This window comes from Lutjanus erythropterus, chromosome 1 (genome assembly GCF_056507025.1).
Source record: "Lutjanus erythropterus isolate fLutEry1 chromosome 1, fLutEry1.hap2, whole genome shotgun sequence".
NCBI classification, from domain to species: Eukaryota; Metazoa; Chordata; class Actinopteri; order Lutjaniformes; family Lutjanidae; genus Lutjanus; species Lutjanus erythropterus.
The window spans coordinates 44184825-44206193 of NC_139317.1; the positions used below are offsets into that span (position 1 = coordinate 44184825).

At 42.5% G+C, this 21369-nt stretch overlaps 1 protein-coding gene across 1 annotated transcript in view; it reads right to left on the reverse strand.

Annotated features, from left to right (window-relative positions):
* LOC146333330 (mucin-5B-like) overlaps positions 1-21369 on the reverse strand; it is a 56011-nt gene that overhangs the window by 12679 nt on the left and 21963 nt on the right. Inside the window, exons 25-36 of the mRNA XM_084725407.1 lie at positions 20957-21113; positions 20641-20769; positions 18791-18938; positions 17674-17717; positions 17361-17564; positions 16941-17204; positions 15654-15872; positions 10111-10220; positions 7984-8919; positions 3369-3771; positions 1549-1760; positions 202-373 (exon numbers count right to left, since the gene is read on the reverse strand). Coding sequence (XP_084581533.1) covers positions 202-373; positions 1549-1760; positions 3369-3771; positions 7984-8919; positions 10111-10220; positions 15654-15872; positions 16941-17204; positions 17361-17564; positions 17674-17717; positions 18791-18938; positions 20641-20769; positions 20957-21113 — 2998 coding nt within the window. The remainder of the gene's footprint in view (positions 1-201; positions 374-1548; positions 1761-3368; positions 3772-7983; positions 8920-10110; positions 10221-15653; positions 15873-16940; positions 17205-17360; positions 17565-17673; positions 17718-18790; positions 18939-20640; positions 20770-20956; positions 21114-21369) is intronic.

Below are 21369 nucleotides of genomic sequence, written 5' to 3' on the forward strand. Positions count from 1 at the left end.
TTATTAGCAGTTTGTAGCTTTAGTAGTTAGTTGCTTTCATAGCTACTACTACTAGGGCAATTTTTATGTATTTTATTGGATCCCGCACTGAGCACACACAGATGAAAACCACAGTGCACATTATCACTTACTGACAAGATCCTTAGCTGTACATACAAGTCAGTCTGGGAAAATGTGTTGAAAGTTACATTTTCAACTTACATTCACAAACATAGTGGAAGCAGCATCCGTTATTATAATAGACCTTGACAGCTTCGTGTCCATTGGCACAGATGGGTTTTTGTACTGTGTGACACTCAGTGGTTGTATTTGTGACCTTTCCATTGATGCAAGTAGCAGTGGTGCAGTTGTCCACCTTCCAGCTCTCTCCATTCTGGAAGTGGATTGAGGAACAGTAAGTCATACTGGAAATCATGTCTGTGCATGTGTGTGTGAAACAATAAGCGTAATTCAACAGATTTTTCAAGATGCAGGCCTTTCTCTTCTGCACACTGTGTCAAAGGCGTGCCAAATGCACTGTTGGTAATATCATGGCCAAACTGTGGTGGTGCACTTTGAGGGACAGGAAGACTACATCATCATACCGTGTAGGTGGGCGTGTTAGAGATACATTTTCTCAGTCTGATCTTAATTGTTTCCTCTCCTGTGTTTATGATTTATTACATGAGAAAGGTTTTGACCAAATAATCACTTTAAATTCCTTATTTTTTTAGCAAGTGAATGTGTAATACTCATTTCAGCCACAAGAGGTTGCAGTGCCCCACATGTTCTAAATTAGATAAAAAGCACTCATGTTTTAATTTTTCCATGCATTCTAAACACAAAATACCAGGTAAATTGTGCACTGGAAAAAAATGTCCTAAATTACTGTCCTCTTCACCAAAACTACCTTATATTAAAAGCCAAAAGAAAGATGTGACAGTAATGTTACATAACTTACTAACATAGAGAGATGAATATTAGAACAACACACAAACAAAAAACACCTGACAATTTTTTTTTCACAAATGTAAAAATGGGAGAGAGGCGGAGATTTCAAAAGAGAGAGCATGGGATGCATATTTTATCATCTATCACAGACATATCATATATGCCATTTACATGGTTTATTGTAGATGTGCTAAACTTTGCTCCGCTCACCCAGCACATAAAAAATAGAGCAGACAGCAAAACAATAGCTACAGATAGCTAACTAGATTCACAAGGCAGCCATGTAGCTCCACTAAGTCTGAACATCCCAACTGGTTAATGTGGGTGCTACAAGGAGGCAGAAGCGCCACAAAGCTCTGCTTCGCTTCCTTCCTGCACCCACTGTAATGCACTGTAAAGAAAAAATATCCTGGCAAAACTTTTTTTTGTTCACCTGGCAAACTCTTTAGATAAACAGTTGGCACTCAAGGAGATAACCTCAGTGTACCCCAGGAAAATACCAGATCATGGGTTCAGAGCTGTGTTGTGCACCAACAAAAACACAGGGCCAGCTACTTTTGAAAGCTACTTTTGAAATACAACCTCTTTTGGAAACTAAATCATAAAAAATGATCACACCTTTTTTGGTGGAGACACATCACTGCAGTCCAGGGTAGTTGTAGGTGGGATTGCGGTGGAAGGGAAGGGTGAAGTTGGGATAGTGGCGCTGGTTGTGGTGGTTATCGGTGTCGTGGGGCATGGAGTGGACCGTATCTCAACTTTACAAGATACATTGCAAAATGCAGTATAACACCACCCTAAACCATCAGTGACATTGTACACCAAATCCCCTGTAAAAAAAAAAAAAACACAGTGAAGAAACAAGTTTAGTGGACAAAATTCAACAAATGTAACAAATACTGTAATAAAGGTATTTAATTAGAGAGAGGCTGTGTGGGTATTCAGGCTGAAAAAGCACTGCTTAATCAAAGACAAAACAACAAGATAATTAACCCATTGTCTGCAGTTACTAAAGAATGAGTGAGGAACGAATCAGGGTCGACTTGATAATGAATCATTAATAAGTAGCTCAATAATGCTGAATCAACTATTGACTGTATAGTTGATCACAAGTCACAAAAAAACAGACTGGGAGATACTGCCCATGGTACTAATAATTGTGGTATACTGGTGTATTGTAAGAGGACTCTTAAACCTCATTGAAGTTTCAAAATGGATGTTTTTGCTGTACTTGAATATAATTTAGATGCATGATCGCTTGAGCTAGAATAAGAGAAAGTTATGGAAGCAGAAAAGTTCCACCCCAGGACTGATGACTGGGACAATCAGGGTTTACTTATGCATGTGTGCATGTGTGCGTGTGTGTGTGTGCGTGTGTGTGTGTGTGTGTGTGTGTGTGTGTATGTCTTTGGATAGAGAGGGTTATTGATTCTTCTTGTACACATAGTAGCAGATCTCTGTATGATATTCAAGGTAAGAATCTAAGCTTTAGGCAATCTCTTGGAACATGAAGGGTGCCAAACAACCAGTTTAAATGAATAAGAAAATGGTCAGTCTACAGCATCTCTGCAGCAGTGTTTTCTTTTTACAAGAATCATCTGTGTTTCACAGAGGTCCTCCGACTTAAGGGTCCTTGGGTAAAAAAATATACTTCCCTCTAAATTTTCTGACAAGGCAAGCGGGGACTGCAATCCTCATTCTTAAAAGTGTGCCACTATCAAACTCTATTTTGGATCCAATTGGGCAATTTGTTATTGTTGTGGGCAAGGCTAGGGGATTTTACTTATAATGATGCCCTGTGGTTATGCAACTACAAAGTTGGCTACAGTTCTTGACATCTAAGACCAATTTTGGCTAATGTGACTGTTGGAGAACTACATTTCCCTTAAACAGAGATTTTCTTTTTTGGTCCACCATTCCTACTCTCAAACAGATTTTTTTCTTTATATACACATATTTATTATGTCTCTGCTTTGTAGTAAAGAACTTGTTGAGTCCCCAGGAAAGGAATAGGAACTGATTGTCATAATCATGATGTAATGATGTATTAATGCTTCAGGGTACATTAAAAAAATACCAAGTGATGAGAAGATGACATGAGGGATGAGAGATTACAATATGATTTGTCACTTCCACAAAATGAGTTTCTCATGATTAAATAATTAGTAATCATTCAACGTTATTAAGGAATAACTACTGAAGACAAGATCACAATGTTGATTAACAGACAATTATAAACTAATGATGACCTGATAATACTGATATAGCATCTGATTGGCTCTCTTGAGAAAAAAGTTATGTTGTGGGTGGTCATTTAATGGGAATAATAAAACAAATGTGGTGTATAAAAAGAACCCTGTTTAATTATGAAAACGGAATCATAACACATAATAAAGATAGAAGGTAAATGCGAAAATGGAAAATGTAGGATTACTTACCAGGTTTATATGAAGTTCCATTGACATTGCAGACACATAATGTTGTAGGTGTGGTGAACGGCGTGGAAACAACTGTGGTTTGGGCTGAGCTCGAAGTGGGCAAGTAAACACTTGTTGTGACTGGAAGTGTCTGTGTTACTGGGGCAATTTCTGTTGTACCTGTTGCAGTTGTTTCAGTGGTGAGAGTTGAAGCCACAGTAGTTGTTGTATTGAAAACAGAAGGTTTTGTAACAACAGTTGTTGTTTGTGGCGTTCCTGTGACTACAATGACTGTTGTTTCTGGGCCTGTTGTTGTGACACCTGGCTTAGGGGTTGTAGTTTCAACAACAGCTGTAGTCAAGGTTGTAACTGGGACAGTGCTGACTTTAGGTTGTTTTGTTGTCTCAACTGTGGCAGTTGTTGCCTTAGATGCAGTTGTTTCTACAGGTGTAGCTGTTGTTCCCTTAGTTGTTGTTGAAGGTGCTTCAGTAGTTGTGGTAGTAATGGATGGTTTTGATATTATGACTGTTGTTTCTGGGCCTGTTGTTGTGACACCTGGCTTAGGGGTTGTAGTTTCAACAACAGCTGTGGTCAAGGTTGTAACTGGGCCAGTGGTGACTTTAGGTGGTTTTGTTGTCTCAATGGTGGCAGTTGTTGCCTTGGATGCAGTTGTTTCTACAGGTGTAGCTGTTGTTCCCTTAGTAGTTGTGGAAGGTGCTTCAGTAGTCGTGGTAGTAACAGATGGCTTTGATGTTATGACTGTTGTTTCTGGGCCTGTTGTTGTGACACCTGGCTTAGGGGTTGTAGTTTCAACAACAGCTGTGGTCAAGGTTGTAACTGGGCCAGTGGTGACTTTAGGTGGTTTTGTTGTCTCAACTGTGGCAGTTGTTGCCTTAGATGCAGTTGTTTCTACAGGTGTAGCTGTTGTTTCTTTAGTAGTTGTGGAAGGTGCTTCAGTAGTCGTGGTAGTAATGGATGGTTTTGATGTTATGACTGTTGTTTCTGGGCCTGTTGTTGTGACACCTGGCTTAGGGGTTGTAGTTTCAACAACAGCTGTAGTCAAGGTGGTAACTGGGCCAGTGGTGACTTTAGGTGGTTTTGTTGTCTCAACAGTGGCAGTTGTTGCCTTGGATGCAGTTGTTTCTACAGGTGTAGCTGTTGTTCCCTTAGTAGTTGTGGAAGGTGCTTCAGTAGTCGTGGTAGTAACAGATGGCTTTGATGTTATGACTGTTGTTTCTGGGCCTGTTGTTGTGACACCTGGCTTAGGGGTTGTAGTTTCAACAACAGCTGTGGTCAAGGTTGTAACTGGGCCAGTGGTGACTTTAGGTGGTTTTGTTGTCTCAATGGGGGCAGTTGTTGCCTTGGATGCAGTTGTTTCTACAGGTGTAGCTGTTGTTCCCTTAGTTGTTGTTGAAGGTGCTTCAGTAGTTGTGGTAGTAATGGATGGTTTTGATGTTATGACTGTTGTTTCTGGGCCTGTTGTTGTGACACCTGGCTTAGGGGTTGTAGTTTCAACAACAGCTGTGGTCAAGGTTGTAACTGGGCCAGTGGTGACTTTAGGTTGTTTTGTTGTCTCAACGGTGGCAGTTGTTGCCTTAGATGCAGTTGTTTCTACAGGTGTAGCTGTTGTTCCCTTAGTTGTTGTTGAAGGTGCTTCAGTAGTCGTGGTAGTAATGGATGGCTTTGATGTTATGACTGTTGTTTCTGGGCCTGTTGTTGTGACACCTGGTTTAGGGGTTGTAGTTTCAACAACAGCTGTAGTCAAGGTTGTAACTGGGCCAGTGGTGACTTTAGGTTGTTTTGTTGTCTCAACTGTGGCAGTTGTTGCCTTAGATGCAGTTGTTTCTACAGGTGTAACTGTTGTTCCCTTAGTTGTTGTTGAAGGTGCTTCAGTAGTTGTGGTCGTAACAGATGGTTTTGATGTTATGACTGTTGTTTCTGGGCCTGTTGTTGTGACACCTGGTTTAGGGGTTGTAGTTTCAACAACAGCTGTAGTCAAGGTTGTAACTGGGCCAGTGGTGACTTTAGGTTGTTTTGTTGTCTCAACTGTGGCAGTTGTTGCCTTAGATGCAGTTGTTTCTACAGGTGTAGCTGTTGTTCCCTTAGTTGTTGTTGAAGGTGCTTCAGTAGTCGTGGTCGTAACGGATGGCTTTGATGTTATGACTGTTGTTTGTGGGCCTGTTGTTGTGACACCTGGCTTAGGGGTTGTAGTTTCAACAACAGCTGTAGTCAAGGTTGTAACTGGGCCAGTGGTGACTTTAGGTGGTTTTGTTGTCTCAATGGTGGCAGTTGTTGCCTTGGATGCAGTTGTTTCTACAGGTGTAGCTGTTGTTCCCTTAGTTGTTGTTGAAGGTGCTTCAGTAGTTGTGGTAGTAATGGATGGTTTTGATGTTATGACTGTTGTTTCTGGGCCTGTTGTTGTGACACCTGGCTTAGGGGTTGTAGTTTCAACAACAGCTGTAGTCAAGGTTGTAACTGGACCAGTGCTGACTTTAGGTTGTTTTGTTGTCTCAACTGTGGCAGTTGTTGCCTTAGATGCAGTTGTTTCTACAGGTGTAGCTGTTGTTCCCTTAGTTGTTGTGGAAGGTGCTTCAGTAGTCGTGGTAGTAACAGATGGCTTTGATGTTATGACTGTTGTTTGTGGGCCTGTTGTTGTGACACCTGGTTTAGGGGTTGTAGTTTCAACAACAGCTGTGGTCAAGGTTGTAACTGGGCCAGTGGTGACTTGAGGTGGTTTTGTTGTCTCAACTGTGGCAGTTGTTGCCTTAGATGCAGTTGTTTCTACAGGTGTAGCTGTTGTTCCCTTAGTTGTTGTTGAAGGTGCTTCAGTAGTTGTGGTCGTAAGAGATGGTTTTGATGTTATGACTGTTGTTTCTGGGCCTGTTGTTGTGACACCTGGTTTAGGGGTTGTAGTTTCAACAACAGCTGTAGTCAAGGTTGTAACTGGGCCAGTGGTGACTTTAGGTGGTTTTGTTGTCTCAACAGTGGCAGTTGTTGCCTTGGATGCAGTTGTTTCTACAGGTGTAGCTGTTGTTCCCTTAGTACTTGTGGAAATTGCTTCAGTAGTTGTGGTCGTAAGAGATGGTTTTGATGTTATGACTGTTGTTTCTGGGCCTGTTGTTGTGACACCTGGCTTAGGGGTTGTAGTTTCAACAACAGCTGTGGTCAAGGTTGTAACTGGGCCAGTGGTGACTTTAGGTGGTTTTGTTGTCTCAATGGTGGCAGTTGTTGCCTTGGATGCCGTTGTTTCTACAGGTGTAGCTGTTGTTCCCTTAGTTGTTGTTGAAGGTGCTTCAGTAGTTGTGGTAGTAATGGATGGTTTTGATGTTATGACTGTTGTTTCTGGGCCTGTTGTTGTGACACCTGGCTTAGGGGTTGTAGTTTCAACAACAGCTGTGGTCAAGGTTGTAACTGGGCCAGTGGTGACTTTAGGTGGTTTTGTTGTCTCAATGGTGGCAGTTGTTGCCTTGGATGCCGTTGTTTCTACAGGTGTAGCTGTTGTTCCCTTAGTTGTTGTTGAAGGTGCTTCAGTAGTTGTGGTAGTAATGGATGGTTTTGATGTTATGACTGTTGTTTCTGGGCCTGTTGTTGTGACACCTGGCTTAGCGGTTGTAGTTTCAACAACAGCTGTGGTCAAGGTTGTAACTGGGCCAGTGGTGACTTTAGGTGGTTTTGTTGTCTCAACAGTGGCAGTTGTTGCCTTAGATGCAGTTGTTTCTACAGGTGTAGCTGTTGTTCCCTTAGTTGTTGTGGAAGGTGCTTCAGTAGTTGTGGTAGTAACAGATGGTTTTGATGTTATGACTGTTGTTTCTGGGCCTGTTGTTGTGACACCTGGCTTAGGGGTTGTAGTTTCAACAACAGCTGTAGTCAAGGTTGTAACTGGGCCAGTGGTGACTTTAGGTTGTTTTGTTGTCTCAACTGTGGCAGTTGTTGCCTTAGATGCAGTTGTTTCTACAGGTGTAGCTGTTGTTCCCTTAGTTGTTGTTGAAGGTGCTTCAGTAGTTGTGGTAGTAATGGATGGCTTTGATGTTATGACTGTTGTTTGTGGGCCTGTTGTTGTGACACCTGGTTTAGGGGTTGTAGTTTCAACAACAGCTGTAGTCAAGGTTGTAACTGGGACAGTGCTGACTTTAGGTTGTTTTGTTGTCTCAACTGTGGCAGTTGTTGCCTTAGATGCAGTTGTTTCTACAGGTGTAGCTGTTGTTCCCTTAGTAGTTGTGGAAGGTGCTTCAGTAGTTGTGGTAGTAATGGATGGTTTTGATGTTATGACTGTTGTTTCTGGGCCTGTTGTTGTGACACCTGGCTTAGGGGTTGTAGTTTCAACAACAGCTGTGGTCAAGGTTGTAACTGGGCCAGTGGTGACTTTAGGTGGTTTTGTTGTCTCAATGGTGGCAGTTGTTGCCTTGGATGCCGTTGTTTCTACAGGTGTAGCTGTTGTTCCCTTAGTTGTTGTTGAAGGTGCTTCAGTAGTTGTGGTAGTAATGGATGGTTTTGATGTTATGACTGTTGTTTCTGGGCCTGTTGTTGTGACACCTGGCTTAGGGGTTGTAGTTTCAACAACAGCTGTGGTCAAGGTTGTAACTGGGCCAGTGGTGACTTTAGGTGGTTTTGTTGTCTCAATGGTGGCAGTTGTTGCCTTGGATGCCGTTGTTTCTACAGGTGTAGCTGTTGTTCCCTTAGTTGTTGTTGAAGGTGCTTCAGTAGTTGTGGTAGTAATGGATGGTTTTGATGTTATGACTGTTGTTTCTGGGCCTGTTGTTGTGACACCTGGCTTAGCGGTTGTAGTTTCAACAACAGCTGTGGTCAAGGTTGTAACTGGGCCAGTGGTGACTTTAGGTGGTTTTGTTGTCTCAACAGTGGCAGTTGTTGCCTTAGATGCAGTTGTTTCTACAGGTGTAGCTGTTGTTCCCTTAGTAGTTGTGGAAGGTGCTTCAGTAGTTGTGGTAGTAATGGATGGTTTTGATGTTATGACTGTTGTTTCTGGGCCTGTTGTTGTGACACCTGGCTTAGGGGTTGTAGTTTCAACAACAGCTGTAGTCAAGGTTGTAACTGGGCCAGTGGTGACTTTAGGTTGTTTTGTTGTCTCAACTGTGGCAGTTGTTGCCTTAGATGCAGTTGTTTCTACAGGTGTAGCTGTTGTTCCCTTAGTTGTTGTTGAAGGTGCTTCAGTAGTTGTGGTCGTAACAGATGGTTTTGATGTTATGACTGTTGTTTCTGGGCCTGTTGTTGTGACACCTGGTTTAGGGGTTGTAGTTTCAACAACAGCTGTAGTCAAGGTTGTAACTGGGCCAGTGGTGACTTTAGGTGGTTTTGTTGTCTCAACGGTGGCAGTTGTTGCCTTGGATGCAGTTGTTTCTACAGGTGTAGCCGTTGTTCCCTTAGTAGTTGTGGAAGGTGCTTCAGTAGTTGTGGTAGTAATGGATGGTTTTGATGTTATGACTGTTGTTTCTGGGCCTGTTGTTGTGACACCTGGCTTAGGGGTTGTAGTTTCAACAACAGCTGTGGTCAAGGTTGTAACTGGGCCAGTGGTGACTTTAGGTGGTTTTGTTGTCTCAATGGTGGCAGTTGTTGCCTTGGATGCCGTTGTTTCTACAGGTGTAGCTGTTGTTCCCTTAGTTGTCGTTGAAGGTGCTTCAGTAGTTGTGGTAGTAATGGATGGTTTTGATGTTATGACTGTTGTTTCTGGGCCTGTTGTTGTGACACCTGGTTTAGGGGTTGTAGTTTCAACAACAGCTGTAGTCAAGGTTGTAACTGGGACAGTGCTGACTTTAGGTTGTTTTGTTGTCTCAACTGTGGCAGTTGTTGCCTTAGATGCAGTTGTTTCTACAGGTGTAGCTGTTGTTCCCTTAGTACTTGTGGAAGGTGCTTCAGTAGTTGTGGTAGTAATGGATGGTTTTGATGTTATGACTGTTATTTCTGGGCCTGTTGTTGTGACACCTGGCTTAGGGGTTGTAGTTTCAACAACAGCTGTGGTCAAGGTTGTAACTGGGCCAGTGGTGACTTTAGGTGGTTTTGTTGTCTCAATGGTGGCAGTTGTTGCCTTGGATGCCGTTGTTTCTACAGGTGTAGCTGTTGTTCCCTTAGTTGTTGTTGAAGGTGCTTCAGTAGTTGTGGTAGTAATGGATGGTTTTGATGTTATGACTGTTGTTTCTGGGCCTGTTGTTGTGACACCTGGTTTAGGGGTTGTAGTTTCAACAACAGCTGTAGTCAAGGTTGTAACTGGGCCAGTGGTGACTTTAGGTGGTTTTGTTGTCTCAACGGTGGCAGTTGTTGCCTTGGATGCAGTTGTTTCTACAGGTGTAGCTGTTGTTCCTTTAGTAGTTGTGGAAGGTGCTTCAGTAGTTGTGGTAGTAATGGATGGTTTTGATGTTATGACTGTTGTTTCTGGGCCTGTTGTTGTGACACCTGGCTTAGGGGTTGTAGTTTCAACAACAGCTGTAGTCAAGGTTGTAACTGGGCCAGTGGTGACTTTAGGTGGTTTTGTTGTCTCAACAGTGGCAGTTGTTGCCTTGGATGCAGTTGTTTCTACAGGTGTAGCTGTTGTTCCCTTAGTAGTTGTGGAAGGTGCTTCAGTAGTTGTGGTAGTAATGGATGGTTTTGATGTTATGACTGTTGTTTCTGGGCCTGTTGTTGTGACACCTGGCTTAGGGGTTGTAGTTTCAACAACAGCTGTGGTCAAGGTTGTAACTGGGCCAGTGCTGACTTTAGGTTGTTTTGTTGTCTCAACTGTGGCAGTTGTTGCCTTAGATGCAGTTGTTTTTACAGGTGTAGCTGTTGTTCCCTTAGTTGTTGTTGAAGGTGCTTCAGTAGTCGTGGTCGTAACAGATGGTTTTGATGTTATGACTGTTGTTTGTGGGCCTGTTGTTGTGACACCTGGTTTAGGGGTTGTAGTTTCAACAACAGCTGTGGTCAAGGTTGTAACTGGGCCAGTGGTGACTTTAGGTGGTTTTGTTGTCTCAATGGTGGCAGTTGTTGCCTTGGATGCAGTTGTTTCTACAGGTGTAGCTGTTGTTCCCTTAGTTGTTGTTGAAGGTGCTTCAGTAGTTGTGGTAGTAATGGATGGTTTTGATGTTATGACTGTTGTTTCTGGGCCTGTTGTTGTGACACCTGGCTTAGGGGTTGTAGTTTCAACAACAGCTGTGGTCAAGGTTGTAACTGGGCCAGTGGTGACTTTAGGTGATTTTGTTGTCTCAATGGTGGCAGTTGTTGCCTTGGATGCAGTTGTTTCTACAGGTGTAGCTGTTGTTCCCTTAGCTGTTGTTGAAGGTGCTTCAGTAGTTGTGGTAGTAATGGATGGCTTTGATGTTATGACTGTTGTTTGTGGGCCTGTTGTTGTGACACCTGGTTTAGGGGTTGTAGTTTCAACAACAGCTGTAGTCAAGGTTGTAACTGGGCCAGTGGTGACTTTAGGTGGTTTTGTTGTCTCAACTGTTGCAGATGTTTCTGTGGTTAGAGTTGAAGCCACAATAGTTGTTGTGTTGAGAACAGAAGGTTTTCTTGTAATAACAGTTGTCGTTTCTGGTGTTCCTGTGACTACAATAACTGTCGTTTCTGAAGTCGTTGTTCTGATACCTGATATTGTAGTTGTAGTTTCAACAACAGCTGTGGTCAAGGTTGTAACTGGGCCAGTGGTGACTTTGGGTGGTTTTGTTGTCTCAACGGTGGCAGTTGTTGCCTTGGATGCAGTTGTTTCTACAGGTGTAGCTGTTGTTCCCTTAGTTGTTGTTGAAGGTGCTTCAGTAGTCGTGGTAGTAACAGATGGTTTTGATGTTATGACTGTTGTTTCTGGGCCTGTTGTTGTGACACCTGGTTTAGGGGTTGTAGTTTCAACAACAGCTGTGGTCAAGGTTGTAACTGGGCCAGTGGTGACTTTAGGTGGTTTTGTTGTCTCAACAGTAGCAGTTGTTGCCTTGGATGCAGTTGTTTCTACAGGTGTAGCTGTTGTCGCCTTGGATGCCGTTGTTTCTACAGGTGTAGCTGTTGTTCCCTTAGTTGTTGTTGAAGGTGCTTCAGTAGTCGTGGTAGTAACAGATGGTTTTGATGTTATGACTGTTGTTTCTGGGCCTGTTGTTGTGATACCTGGCTTAGGGGTTGTAGTTTCAACAACAGCTGTAGTCAAGGTTGTAACTGGGCCAGTGGTGACTTTAGGTTGTTTTGTTGTCTCAACAGTAGCAGTTGTTGCCTTGGATGCAGTTGTTTCTACAGGTGTAGCTGTTGTCGCCTTGGATGCCGTTGTTTCTACAGGTGTAGCTGTTGTTCCCTTAGTTGTTGTTGAAGGTGCTTCAGTAGTCGTGGTAGTAACAGATGGTTTTGATGTTATGACTGTTGTTTCTGGGCCTGTTGTTGTGATACCTGGCTTAGGGGTTGTAGTTTCAACAACAGCTGTAGTCAAGGTTGTAACTGGGCCAGTGGTGACTTTAGGTGGTTTTGTTGTCTCAACAGTGGCAGTTGTTGCCTTGGATGCAGTTGTTTCTACAGGTGTAGCTGTTGTTCCTTTAGTAGTTGTGGAAGGTGCTTCAGTAGTCGTGGTAGTAACAGATGGCTTTGATGTTATGACTGTTGTTTCTGGGCCTGTTGTTGTGACACCTGGCTTAGGGGTTGTAGTTTCAACAACAGCTGTAGTCAAGGTTGTAACTGGGACAGTGCTGACTTTAGGTTGTTTTGTTGTCTCAACTGTGGCAGTTGTTGCCTTAGATGCAGTTGTTTCTACAGGTGTAGCTGTTGTTCCCTTAGTTGTTGTTGAAGGTGCTTCAGTAGTTGTGGTAGTAATGGATGGTTTTGATGTTATGACTGTTGTTTCTGGGCCTGTTGTTGTGACACCTGGCTTAGGGGTTGTAGTTTCAACAACAGCTGTAGTCAAGGTTGTAACTGGGACAGTGCTGACTTTAGGTTGTTTTGTTGTCTCAACTGTGGCAGTTGTTGCCTTAGATGCAGTTGTTTCTACAGGTGTAGCTGTTGTTCCCTTAGTAGTTGTGGAAGGTGCTTCAGTAGTTGTGGTAGTAACAGATGGCTTTGATGTTATGACTGTTGTTTGTGGGCCTTTTGTTGTGACACCTGGTTTAGGGGTTGTAGATTCAACAACAGCTGTGGTCAAGGTTGTAACTGGGCCAGTGGTGACTTTAGGTGGTTTTGTTGTCTCAACGGTGGCAGTTGTTGCCTTGGATGCAGTTGTTTCTACAGGTGTAGCTGTTGTTCCCTTAGTAGTTGTGGAAGGTGCTTCAGTAGTTGTGGTAGTAATGGATGGTTTTGATGTTATGACTGTTGTTTCTGGGCCTGTTGTTGTGACACCTGGCTTAGGGGTTGTAGTTTCAACAACAGCTGTGGTCAAGGTTGTAACTGGGCCAGTGGTGACTTTAGGTGGTTTTGTTGTCTCAACGGTGGCAGTTGTTGCCTTGGATGCAGTTGTTTCTACAGGTGTAGCTGTTGTTCCCTTAGTTGTTGTTGAAGGTGCTTCAGTAGTTGTGGTAGTAATGGATGGCTTTGATGTTATGACTGTTGTTTCTGGGCCTGTTGTTGTGACACCTGGTTTAGGGGTTGTAGTTTCAACAACAGCTGTGGTCAAGGTTGTAACTGGGCCAGTGGTGACTTTAGGTGATTTTGTTGTCTCAACGGTGGCAGTTGTTGCCTTGGATGCCGTTGTTTCTACAGGTGTAGCTGTTGTTCCCTTAGTTGTCGTTGAAGGTGCTTCAGTAGTCGTGGTAGTAATAGATGGCTTTGATGTTATGACTGTTGTTTCTCGGCCTGTTGTTGTGACACCTTGTTTAGGGGTTGTAGTTTCAACAATAGCTGTGGTCAAGGTTGTAACTGGGCCAGTGGTGACTTTAGGTGGTTTTGTTGTCTCAACGGTGGCAGTTGTTGCCTTGGATGCTGTTGTTTCTACAGGTGTAGCTGTTGTTCCCTTAGTAGTTGTTGAAGGTGCTTCAGTAGTTGTGGTAGTAATGGATGGTTTTGATGTTATGACTGTTGTTTCTGGGCCTGTTGTTGTGACACCTGGCTTAGGGGTTGTAGTTTCAACAACAGCTGTGGTCAAGGTTGTAACTGGGCCAGTGGTGACTTTAGGTGGTTTTGTTGTCTCAACGGTGGCAGTTGTTGCCTTGGATGCTGTTGTTTCTACAGGTGTAGCTGTTGTTCCCTTAGTAGTTGTGGAAGGTGCTTCAATAGTCGTGGTAGTAACAGATGGCTTTGATGTTATGACTGTTGTTCGTGGGCCTGTTGTTGTGACACCTGGCTTAGGGGTTGTAGTTTCAACAACAGCTGTGGTCAAGGTTGTAACTGGGCCAGTGGTGACTTTGGGTGGTTTTGTTGTCTCAACGGTGGCAGTTGTTGCCTTGGATGCAGTTGTTTCTACAGGTGTAGCTGTTGTCGCCTTGGATGCTGTTGTTTCTACAGGTGTAGCTGTTGTTCCCTTAGTTGTTGTTGAAGGTGCTTCAGTAGTTGTGGTAGTAACAGATGGCTTTGATGTTATGACTGTTGTTTGTGGGCCTGTTGTTGTCACACCTGGTTTAGGGGTTGTAGTTTCAACAACAGCTGTAGTCAAGGTTGTAACTGGGCCAGTGGTGACTTTAGGTGGTTTTGTTGTCTCAACAGTGGCAGTTGTTGCCTTGGATGCAGTTGTTTCTACAGGTGTAGCTGTTGTTCCCTTAGTAGTTGTGGAAGGTGCTTCAGTAGTCGTGGTAGTAACAGATGGCTTTGATGTTATGACTGTTGTTCGTGGGCCTGTTGTTGTGACACCTGGCTTAGGGGTTGTAGTTTCAACAACAGCTGTTGTCAAGGTTGTAACTGGGCCAGTGGTGACTTTGGGTGGTTTTGTTGTCTCAACGGTGGCAGTTGTTGCCTTGGATGCAGTTGTTTCTACAGGTGTAGCTGTTGTCGCCTTGGATGCTGTTGTTTCTACAGGTGTAGCTGTTGTTCCCTTAGTTGTTGTTGAAGGTGCTTCAGTAGTTGTGGTAGTAACAGATGGCTTTGATGTTATGACTGTTGTTTGTGGGCCTGTTGTTGTCACACCTGGTTTAGGGGTTGTAGTTTCAACAACAGCTGTGGTCAAGGTTGTAACTGGGCCAGTGGTGACTTTAGGTGGTTTTGTTGTCTCAACGGTAGCAGTTGTTGCCTTGGATGCTGTTGTTTCTACAGGTGTAGCTGTTGTTCCCTTAGTAGTTGTGGAAGGTGCTTCAGTAGTCGTGGTAGTAACTGATGGCTTTGATGTTATGACTGTTGTTTCTGGGCCTGTTGTTGTGACACCTGGCTTAGGGGTTGTAGTTTCAACAACTGCTGTTGTCAAGGTTGTAACTGGGCCAGTGGTGACTTTGGGTGGTTTTGTTGTCTCAACGGTGGCAGTTGTTGCCTTGGATGCAGTTGTTTCTACAGGTGTAGCTGTTGTCGCCTTGGATGCCGTTGTTTCTACAGGTGTAGCTGTTGTTCCCTTAGTTGTTGTTGAAGGTGCTTCAGTAGTTGTGGTAGTAACAGATGGTTTTGATGTTATGACTGTTGTTTCTGGGCCTGTTGTTGTGACACCTGGTTTAGGGGTTGTAGTTTCAACAACTGCTGTGGTCAAGGTTGTAACTGGGCCAGTGGTGACTTTAGGTGGTTTTGTTGTCTCAACAGTAGCAGTTGTTGCCTTGGATGCAGTTGTTTCTACAGGTGTAGCTGTTGTTCCCTTGGTAGTTGTGGAAGGTGCTTCAGTAGTCGTGGTAGTAACAGATGGCTTTGATGTTATGACTGTTGTTCGTGGGCCTGTTGTTGTGACACCTGGCTTAGGGGTTGTAGTTTCAACAACAGCTGTTGTCAAGGTTGTAACTGGGCCAGTGGTGACTTTGGGTGGTTTTGTTGTCTCAACGGTGGCAGTTGTTGCCTTGGATGCAGTTGTTTCTACAGGTGTAGCTGTTGTCGCCTTGGATGCTGTTGTTTCTACAGGTGTAGCTGTTGTTCCCTTAGTTGTTGTTGAAGGTGCTTCAGTAGTTGTGGTAGTAACAGATGGCTTTGATGTTATGACTGTTGTTTGTGGGCCTGTTGTTGTCACACCTGGTTTAGGGGTTGTAGTTTCAACAACAGCTGTAGTCAAGGTTGTAACTGGGCCAGTGGTGACTTTAGGTGGTTTTGTTGTCTCAACGGTAGCAGTTGTTGCCTTGGATGCTGTTGTTTCTACAGGTGTAGCTGTTGTTCCCTTAGTAGTTGTGGAAGGTGCTTCAGTAGTCGTGGTAGTAACTGATGGCTTTGATGTTATGACTGTTGTTTCTGGGCCTGTTGTTGTGACACCTGGCTTAGGGGTTGTAGTTTCAACAACAGCTGTTGTCAAGGTTGTAACTGGGCCAGTGGTGACTTTGGGTGGTTTTGTTGTCTCAACGGTGGCAGTTGTTGCCTTGGATGCAGTTGTTTCTACAGGTGTAGCTGTTGTCGCCTTGGATGCCGTTGTTTCTACAGGTGTAGCTGTTGTTCCCTTAGTTGTTGTTGAAGGTGCTTCAGTAGTTGTGGTAGTAACAGATGGTTTTGATGTTATGACTGTTGTTTCTGGGCCTGTTGTTGTGACACCTGGTTTAGGGGTTGTAGTTTCAACAACAGCTGTGGTCAAGGTTGTAACTGGGCCAGTGGTGACTTTAGGTGGTTTTGTTGTCTCAACAGTAGCAGTTGTTGCCTTGGATGCAGTTGTTTCTACAGGTGTAGCTGTTGTTCCCTTGGTAGTTGTGGAAGGTGCTTCAGTAGTCGTGGTAGTAACAGATGGCTTTGATGTTATGACTGTTGTTTCTGGGCCTGTTGTTGTGACACCTGGCTTAGGGGTTGTAGTTTCAACAACAGCTGTGGTCAAGGTTGTAACTGGGCCAGTGGTGACTTTGGGTGATTTTGTTGTCTCAACGGTGGCAGTTGTTGCCTTGGATGCAGTTGTTTCTACAGGTGTAGCTGTTGTCGCCTTGGATGCAGTTGTTTCTACAGGTGTAGCTGTTGTTCCCTTAGTTGTCGTTGAAGGTGCTTCAGTAGTTGTGGTAGTAATGGATGGCTTTGATGTTATGACTGTTGTTTCTGGGCCTGTTGTTGTGACACCTGGTTTAGGGGTTGTAGTTTCAACAATAGCTGTGGTCAAGGTTGTAAGTGGGCCAGTGGTGACTTTAGGTGGTTTTGTTGTCTCAACGGTGGCAGTTGTTGCCTTGGATGCTGTTGTTTCTACAGGTGTAGCTGTTGTTCCCTTAGTAGTTGTGGAAGGTGCTTCAGTAGTCGTGGTAGTAACAGATGGCTTTGATGTTATGACTGTTTTTTCTGGGCCTGTTGTTGTGACACCTGGCTTAGGGGTTGTAGTTTCAACAACAGCTGTTGTCAAGGTTGTAACTGGGCCAGTGGTGACTTTGGGTGGTTTTGTTGTCTCAACGGTGGCAGTTGTTGCCTTGGATGCAGTTGTTTCTACAGGTGTAGCTGTTGTTGCCTTGGATGCAGTTGTTTCTACAGGTGTAGCTGTTGTTCCCTTAGTTGTTGTTGAAGGTGCTTCAGTAGTCGTGGTAGTAACAGATGGTTTTGATGTTATGACTGTTGTTTCTGGGCCTGTTGTTGTGACACCTGGCTTAGGGGTTGTAGTTTCAACAACAGCTGTGGTCAAGGTTGTAACTGGGCCAGTGGTGAGTTTGGGTGGTTTTGTTGTCTCAACGGTGGCAGTTGTTGCCTTGGATGCAGTTGTTTCTACAGGTGTAGCTGTTGTCGCCTTGGATGCCGTTGTTTCTACAGGTGTAGCTGTTGTTCCCTTAGTTGTTGTTGAAGGTACTTCAGTAGATGTGGTAGTAACAGATGGTTTTGATGTTATGACTGTTGTTTCTGGGCCTGTTGTTGTCACACCTGGCTTGGGGGTTGTAGTTTCAACAAAAGCTGTGGTTGTAATCCCTGTGATAAAACAAGACGTCATGCAAAATATATACTTAATAAAGTGTTAAAGTATCATTCATATCATCATTTGTGTTTGTACATAATGTTCTGTGTTGTAAGGTAGTTCTAACATTGACCAAAAAAACCCTCATACTGATAGGTCGGTTTTCATACCTGGAGTTGTTTTTCCAACTGTAGTGAATGTAAAGGGGGTTGTCGTAGGGGCTTGTGTGGTGGTAGGTAAGCATTTGGTCATCGTCCTGTTTATAGCCCCATTGGCCCCACACACAGCTGTGATGCAGTTTTCAAGGACATCTGTAGTGTTGTAGATTGTTTCCCCATATTTGTAGGTTTTTCCATTAATGAAGCATGTACAATCTGCAGATCAAGAGTATCATTATAAATTTCACATATATACATTTTATTTGTGTAAAATAAATGGACAGTTTAATAAACCAACTAACTGTCAGTGTATATGTGTACTTACAGCTCACATTGTAGTTGCATACTATTCCAGACATTGCGCAGGAGCTTTGAAATAGAAGGAAATTGTGATCATGTCATTGCACTTTGGTATTTAATTTGGAAAACTGCTTTGAGATCCACAAACTAAAACTTCATCCAAAGTTTCCTATTAAAAAATGTTAATTATACCATAATATCTTCCAATTACCATGTTTGTATTCAACCCAAATACAACAACCATTCCTCATGCCACGAGCAACCACAATTTTATCATGATGTGAAACAAATCTCCAAATGTTCTTTAGTATATTTTTGTAGTATGTCCCTGTTTTTGTTTGGGTTTTCTGTATTTGCTGCATTTTTTTGATATGCTGTGTCTATCTGCATCTGTTAAGTTGCAGTGTTTCTATTCTTGCTTCCACACAGTGAATTATTCGGAACTTAATATTTAGTTGCAGCTTCAAATTTGGCCACAGAACCTATTTATTCCCTATTTTGAGATACACTATAATAAAGGGACTTTAAAATCTTATTAGAATGAGTGACAGAAAACAAGCCTGTTTTGAATTATTGTTATGTTTTTTATATGTTAGATGTTTCATATAAATGTAGCTATTGTGGCTATAGGGGTCATGCTAAGTTTATACTTTATACCACTTCCTTTGGAGAAATTTGGAGAAATGAGGACTTGCAGAGCAGGGCAACAATAATAGTAATGCAGATTTAGTCCAGTTCATTTTGTACACTGCTGGTACAAGATGGTATTGTGGTATAAGATTTGTAACTGACTTTTAAATAACCAACATGTTAAGAATTACATAATCTGTATATAACAGCATAGTATGGACAGATGTAGGGAAGGGAGTGTCAACCATAGCAGAGGGATTAAAATACATAATACTGACTATATATTCATAAAAATTTTCCTCAAACCAAATTGTTATAAAATTATTCATTAAATGTCTTCAATTCTGCAAAACGCCCTTTGGCTAACTTGAAATTATAATTCAATATCTGCATCAATTAATGAAATCAGTGACTGTGAGATCCTTCCCTTTTATGGACAATAGAGAGATTAAAGCAATATTCATGGTGCCATATTAATAAATCTTTACTAAAATCCCCTCTATGAGACATACCAAGTATAACAGTTGTTGGATGGAACCTTATCCCCGAGACTGTAATGGGTGCCTTTGCCATCATAGCAGCCACACTGGTTCCAGGGGACGCACTTCATGGTGTCTTCATCAAAGTACGGACTGGTTGGTGGACACTGTGGATAGCAGCCTGCAGAACCATTAAGTACATTTTGATTAACCTAAATAGAAATACAAGTTTAACAACATGATAAACTGCTGCATTCATAGTTGTTTATTCACCCATTCAATCAATTCAAACACAGTCACACGCACACACACACACACACACACACACACACACACACACACACACACACACACACACACACACACACACGAGCTACCATGCAAGGAGCTGGCTTTACCCTTGGGAGTAGGGATGTTAATGATTAGCCATTAATCAATTAATCACCATTAAGAGTTCAACCGATAATGTGATAGCATAATTGTACTCTGTATGACCGTGTGACCACAATAAAGTTGGCCGTTACCTTTTACCTTTAATTGTGCCCCATTTGACATTGACATTTGACATTTGACATTTTTGTTGACTAAGAACAGACAGACAAGAGCAGCCATTTTTAATGGGACCTTTATTGTTATATTATTGTTTTTTTAATGTGCCGCTGAAATTATTTAAATATAACTTAAACTGTGTTTTGTATCTTATTCATTATTAATAATTAATTGATTAATCTACCATTGATTTGTTCAACTACTGGTTACGGAAAGTGCACAAAATTTGCAACTTCGCTCAGGCGCAATTCAATCGAACAACGTTTCAACAAGTTAACAGGAGGAGCTGAGGACTGAACCACCAAACCCTGTGATCAGTGGAGAACCTGCTCTACCTCCTAAACCACCGCCACCCCATTTAAGATAGCTCTTACAGCATTTCAGAATGAGTTCCCATACTTAGAATTCCAAAACCATGTTTTAATTGAAGCATTAATTGCTGGTTTATTGAATTAATGCAGCAGAACAACAACACAGCAAGTTTTTCTCATTTGCCCAATGGATGAGCCACACATTGACCAAATATGTCCATTTTAAATGATTTAAAATGTTCCATCATTTTTAATTTTTACTTTGTTTTTGGTCGGTGGCTTTAAAGGAAAAATTCACCACTTTTGATGTGGTTATCAAATCAGTGTTGTAAAAGTAGTAGGTTGAAGCTATAAATTCCTCCTCCTGTGTCCTTTATTGACCGAGAAAGCTGAGTTCTGTTGCTCACAGAGCCATGCTGGCTCTACCCATCTGTACAGGATGCAATGCATGCAAGCTTTTGACCCCCATGCCCATGTTGCTGTATATCCTTAACCTCCATCTATTATTTTGTTGGCCAAAACAGCGTTAGATAACACAAATACTCATCTAGTATGTCCCCTGGCTACGCAGAGGTGGAGACTAGAAATCTGAGCTGAAATCAAACAAATTTAATAGTTGTTCTTCTTGTATCCAGTGATCTCACTAGAAGCAGGGACACTGAGGAATTATTGCTTCAACTGACTACATTTGTCATCAACACTGACTGGACATCCACATAAAAACCAGTGAAGGTTAGAGGTTACCTTATCTGTTTATTCACACAGATGCAAAATGAATGAATTAAAATACAAAAAAATAAATAACCCAAAGAAATTAAAACTTAATCCCTGATTCATCAAACATCAAATAGTTTTGCAAGCACAGCCATCAAAAACAAAACAGAACATGTCTAAATACTGGGCTAAAAGAATACCTGATCAATGTTTTTTAAAAGGTCAATCCGTCAGTTGACCTGAGCCTGGCCTTAAAACACAGATTCTAGTATCAACAAGATGACATGCCAAAAGATCCGTCTAATGTACCTTCCACTGCGGTGATGAGGTCGGAACAGTTTCCTGTTGGATTTCTACATGTCTTCATACAGTCAGCTCCGCAAGGCTTGTAGTGCCACGCACAGCCATCAGGGGTGTTATAGTAGTCACAGAAAATAGCTGCAAGAGGCAGAACACATCCTGTATGTCTTTGCTCTTGTTCCAAAAGTCAGGGTGTTACTTAATATGACAAATAAATCTGCTGGCTTAAGATATGATCAATTATTCTGTTTAGCAAGTAAGAACACCTCTAAATCCTAAAAGCCTGTGTCTCAGATTTTCCTGGTGTGATAGTGGCCAAACTTACGGCACAGCTTTGGAGTTCTCCATTTAACGCAAGCCCCAGCTTCGTTACATGCTTTGGCATAGGCAGCCACAGCAGTGCAGAGACACTCACAGTCCCCACCGGTGTCACAAGCACAAGAGTCTCTCACACAAGAGTCAAAGTATGGACCAGGATCAACCTTGAACACATCACAATGTACCGTTTAGCAAAATATCACAGGTCAAGGGTAACAAAGCAGCCATTTTTGACAATTGGGACAAATCCTGTCCTACCAAAAAAACTTATTAAAACCATTAAATATTTATACTAACTCTCTAATGCCTTTTTTTTTTTTCAATTTCTAAACTTGCTTTCCACCAGAAAACACCCTTGGTATAGTCAAGAAATCAGAACTTCAAACGATTTAAACAGGTGTTGAAAACCTCCAAAACCTA